At 41.3% G+C, this 4,655-nt stretch overlaps 1 protein-coding gene and 1 non-coding gene across 2 annotated transcripts; both read left to right on the forward strand.

Moving 5' to 3' along the window:
• Window positions 1-1,477: 1,477 nt before the first annotated feature.
• Window positions 1,478-1,885, forward strand: LOC124985795 (histone H3.3A-like). The gene has a single exon (XM_047554401.1). It carries the CDS (start codon window positions 1,478-1,480, stop codon window positions 1,883-1,885), a length of 408 nt encoding a protein of 135 aa, XP_047410357.1.
• Window positions 1,886-4,243: 2,358 nt separating this feature from the next.
• Window positions 4,244-4,324, forward strand: Trnat-ugu (transfer RNA threonine (anticodon UGU)). The gene has a single exon. It is a non-coding gene; the product is annotated as a tRNA-Thr (tRNA).
• Window positions 4,325-4,655: the final 331 nt, after the last annotated feature.

Here is a 4,655-nt window from a genome sequence, read left to right on the forward strand (position 1 = left end):
AGGTCTGCTTCTCCAGCACATTGAAATCCCTGCAGTCTGGAGGCTTATTCCAGCAAAGCAGCACAGGACAGTACATGGACTTTGTCACAAAGGCACCTGGGCGCTTAGAGGACACTGAAGTCAGAACACAGAAGTTCTCCAGTCTGCTGTGTCTGGAGAGCTTTGTCCTTCTGACCAACTTTCTGGAGAGCTGGGGTGCTTTGTTGCTGACCCACAGGGTCTGCCCACCACTGCTGCCCATGTCTGTCTTGTCACCATTCTCCCTGGGGTACAAAAATGTTTAAAAGAGGGGTTGAGGGAAGAGAATTATCGATCAGGTATTTTTTCCCCTTTGTGAACAACAAGAAATACATGTTCATTGCAGAAAAATGAGAAAATATTTGAAACCAAAAAGTAGTTAAAAAATAATCTCTGAAATTCCTAATCTAGAATCACCTCCATTAATTTCCTAGTCAATATCATTCCATAGTTTTTCTCTAAGTAAAATACCTTCTGTGCTCCCTGAGAAGCCCTCCAGGCCTTCCCCTGCCTTCGCCTTGGGTCTCTGTTCCATTTTATTCCCTCACCAGTGCTGGTTTGGGAGGGGTTGTGGCAGGTCACACTTCTGTGCAGAGCATTTTCTTAAGCTTGGTCCACCAGGGAAGCCTTCAGATTCATGGTGCTTTTTGGGACGTCGTGAAATGTATTATTGTGTGATGTATTCAACCTAATAGGCGAGATATCTTAGAGTAAATCAGGAAGAAACATTTATGGGCAAAACCTTATGAATTGAGAAATGACCAGGCATCAACTCGATTTTACATGGTCTTGAAGAAGTCGTTTGATCGTTGGAGCAGAATGCCATCTTGCAGTCGTGGGCTCTTGGTGTTCAGTGGGTGGTTCGTTTGAGAAACTCTTAATTCCTGGGATTGCATTAGGTAGTTCACTTCCTTTTTCTGGGCTGGTGTTCTCATGAATAACAGGGTGAAGTGGGAATAGGATTCAGGCTCCCCAACTCCCAGTGTGGTGTCTGTAGTCAGGTGCCTGACTTGGAGGACACCCCACCCACCCTCCTTCACCTTTCCTGATAAGGACATTCCTATTTCTCTTGATCACTTAAGCCTTAGCAAATATTTTCTTATTTGTTTCTCTAACACTATAGGATAAAATCTTTCTTACATAGAGGCTTACACCCAAGTAAGCCAAATAGACATTTTTTTTGGTGATTTTTTTTTTTTTTTCTGTTAAAAAGTGGAGACTCGCTTGAAGAAGATGGTGAATTACAGGAGGGAGTGCACTTCCCAGTCTCAACATGAGACTTAAGAGCTGAGACTGCTCCTCAACAAGGTGGGTACCTAGGAGAACTCAGTGAAGTTCAATACTCCACAGTAAAGAAACCATGGAGACACCAAAGTCAGAAACTTCATATATAAGAAATAAGACATGAGCTTGCTGAGCTCTGAAGGAGAAGGGGGTTAAGTGAGGAGGTCTTTCTACCATGGCTAGTACAAAGCAGACTGCCTGCAAATCGACTGGAAGTCGTAAAGCACCCAGAAAACAACTGGCTATAAAAGGCGCTCACAAGAGTGCGCCCTCTACTGGAGGGGTGAAGAAACCTCATCGTTACAGGCCTGGTACTGTGGCCCTTCGTGAAATTAAATGTTATCAGAAGTCCACTGAACTTCTGATTTGCAAACTCCCCTTCCAACATCTGGTGCGAGAAATTGCTCAGGACTTCAAATCAGATCTGTGCTTCCAGAGCACAGCTATTGGTGATTTGCAGGAGGCAAGTGAGGCCTATCTGGTTGGCCTTTTTGAAGACATCAACCTGTGCACTATCCATGCCAAACATGTAACAATTATGCCAAAAGACATCCAACTACCACACCGTGGAGAACATGCTTAAGAATTCACTATGATGGGAACTATTTCATTCTCAAAAAAAATTTTTTTCTCTTCTTCCTGTTATTGGTAGTTCTGAATGTTAGATATTTTTTTCCATGGGGTCAAAAGGTACCTAAGTACATCATTGTGAATGGAAAAATAGGGGACAGAAACAGGTATTGGCCGTTTTTCCATTTTCATTTGTGTGTGAACTTTTAAATAAATGCGGGGATATAAAGCATTAATGCAAGTCAAAATGTTTCAGTGAACAAGTTTCAGCAGTTCAACTTTATAATGATTATAAAATAAAACCGTTAAATTTTTCTGGACAATGCCAGCATTTGGATTTTTTTAAACAAGTAAATTTCTTATTGACAGCAACTAACTGGTGTTTGTAGCATTTTTATCATACAGTAGATTCCATCCATTCACTATCCTTTTCTGAGTTGTCCTACATGCAAGTACATGTTTTTAATGTTATCTGTCTTCTGTGCTGTTCCTGTAAGTTTGCTACTAAAATACATTAAACTATTTAAAAAAAAAAAAAAAAGAAAGAAGACATGCCTCCTTGACTGGCAGCAGTAATGGCAGCCTCAGCTGCTGAGGGGTGAGAGGAACACAGGAAAAGAGAGAGAGAGGAAATCATGGCCAAAAAAACGATTTGGGGAGCCTGTGGAATAGAGTAGGAGGATGATCTTAATGGACACAGAATTGGTGAGGGAATTGTTGGGTGAAAAGCAACCAAAATTGCTTGGCCACAGGTGGATGGTTCAACAGGGTTGCCAGTGTGGTAACCATTTACGAACACTGTGGCATCGTAAGGGAAGCTGCCAGCTGACCCAGCAGGTACTCAGAGTGTGCCTGGACCCATGTGACTGAAATAGGAGCAAAGAGACAGGGTACCCAGTCTATGGAGACCAAGGAAGCAGCTCCTTCTGTTGCTGACTTCCCATCAGAGCCATTGGGAAGACATCAAAAGCGGCCAGGCAGATGTGTCTGCCCTGGACATTCACAACCATAGTGAGGAATATGAAACCTGTGGAGCTTTACACAACACACCCTAAAAGTGGATTTTATGGGAAGTTCCTGGGACTCAGATGAGACTGGCATCTCCCCAGTACCAGGGGATGTGGATCAAATCTTAAATATCCACCAACAGAGTTCCAAAGTTCAGCCAGGACTAAATACCAACTCCTGGAGCTTCCAATTTAGGACTCCCCACTGTGGGAATACACAACTTGCCATTTTCCAGTCTATCCTACCACACACTGGGAGACAGGAAGCTGAGGACTCCTCTAACCAGGTTTGACTCCTTGCCTCTGTGGCTGGCAGCTCGGTGAGAAACACAAAGACGTGAACCTGGCAACACCAACCCTTGATACAGGGGTTACGGAGTCCCCCCAAATAAACACTGAGAATAAAAATCCATCTTGGCCAACAGTTTTGACTATCTAGGCAGAAATAAGCCCTTTATTTTTCATTAAGAACTTACCTCTTTTCCATATTACCCCCACTTTTAATTTTTGTGACTTAAAAAAATTAACATTTTTTTCATTATATTTTATAATTTTTTACTTTTACTGTTCTGCATGGTTTTGTGTGTGTGTGTGTGTGTGTGTGTGTGTGTGTGCATGTGCATATGTGTGTTCTTACCAAGTGAATAGGTTTGAGACAAATATATTCATATAATTTTTCTTTCATTTTAATTGCTTTTTTTCTTCACCCATTTATTATTTAGCCTTGCTTTGACATAGGAAGAGAAAAATTATATACGGGTTTGTTGTTTTGATCTACATTAGTTTGTTTGTTCATACCTTGGTTTTGTCCTTCTTATTGCCTCTTCTTCACTCTGTCCCCACTCATAGCCAGATTTTCATGTTCTGTCTTCCTCTCATTGTTTTTATTACTCTGAGTTATTTTTGCTTCTCTTTTATAGCTTTCATCTGCTGCCTACATAATGCTTCTCCTATGTTTTAAATATTTCAAATTTTCTCTTGCCTTTTTACCTTGTTTTCTCTTTACTTAAGAAAGAAACTGTAATCCCACCATAAGATAGATTATACAGTTTATGGAATTCCTACTCCATTCATTTTGTGATTAGTAATACAGTGGATGATGTAGAAGATACCTAATATCTAATGCCTGATTTAGTTCACAGTCTTTTTTTAATTCTTGATATTGCCGCTAAATGCTTACCTCACCATTCCTATGAAGATAGCAATTAATGTTATTGTTATTGAAATAGACATCAGGCATTTATCTTAAGGTTGTACATTTGTGGCTAACATTATTGTTATTCCTGGATCCCTTGTTCCTCTAACAGGTGCTGAAAAGTGATTGGGATACTTTGAGTTCACAGAGTAGAGATCCTCCTGCTGGGGGCTGGGGAGATAGCTCAGTCGGTAGAGTGCTTGCCTTGTAAGCACAAGGCCCTGGGTTCAATCCCCAGCATCCCCAGCCTTCCCCCCCCAAAAAAAGAGATCCTCCTGCTGAGCAATTCTCACAACTCAGCCAAGTAAAAGTAAATCTCATCCCATACATGATCTAGCTTCATGGAAAGCCTCAACAATTCTTTAACACATAAAATAGGGAAGACGGAAATCCCCAACCAATAAACAGGTCTCAAGGAGGAACAACTAGAGGGGGACCCCAGGTCCCACTCCTTGACACCTACTCATACATCAAAAATAGAGAATCCCAGAGCAAAAAAGACAACTATTCGCAGAAGACATACATATAAAAGGGAAAGAGGAATCCATCTGAACTGATGTGCAAGTCTGAGATCTCTGAAA

Source organism: Sciurus carolinensis, chromosome 5, assembly GCF_902686445.1.
Source record: "Sciurus carolinensis chromosome 5, mSciCar1.2, whole genome shotgun sequence".
Classification (NCBI taxonomy): Eukaryota; Metazoa; Chordata; class Mammalia; order Rodentia; family Sciuridae; genus Sciurus; species Sciurus carolinensis.

What these genes read in the sequence shown, in the direction of transcription:
- LOC124985795 (XM_047554401.1), top strand. Translation starts at nt 1,478, where the DNA reads ATGGCTAGTACAAAGCAGACTGCCTGCAAATCGACTGGAAGTCGTAAA.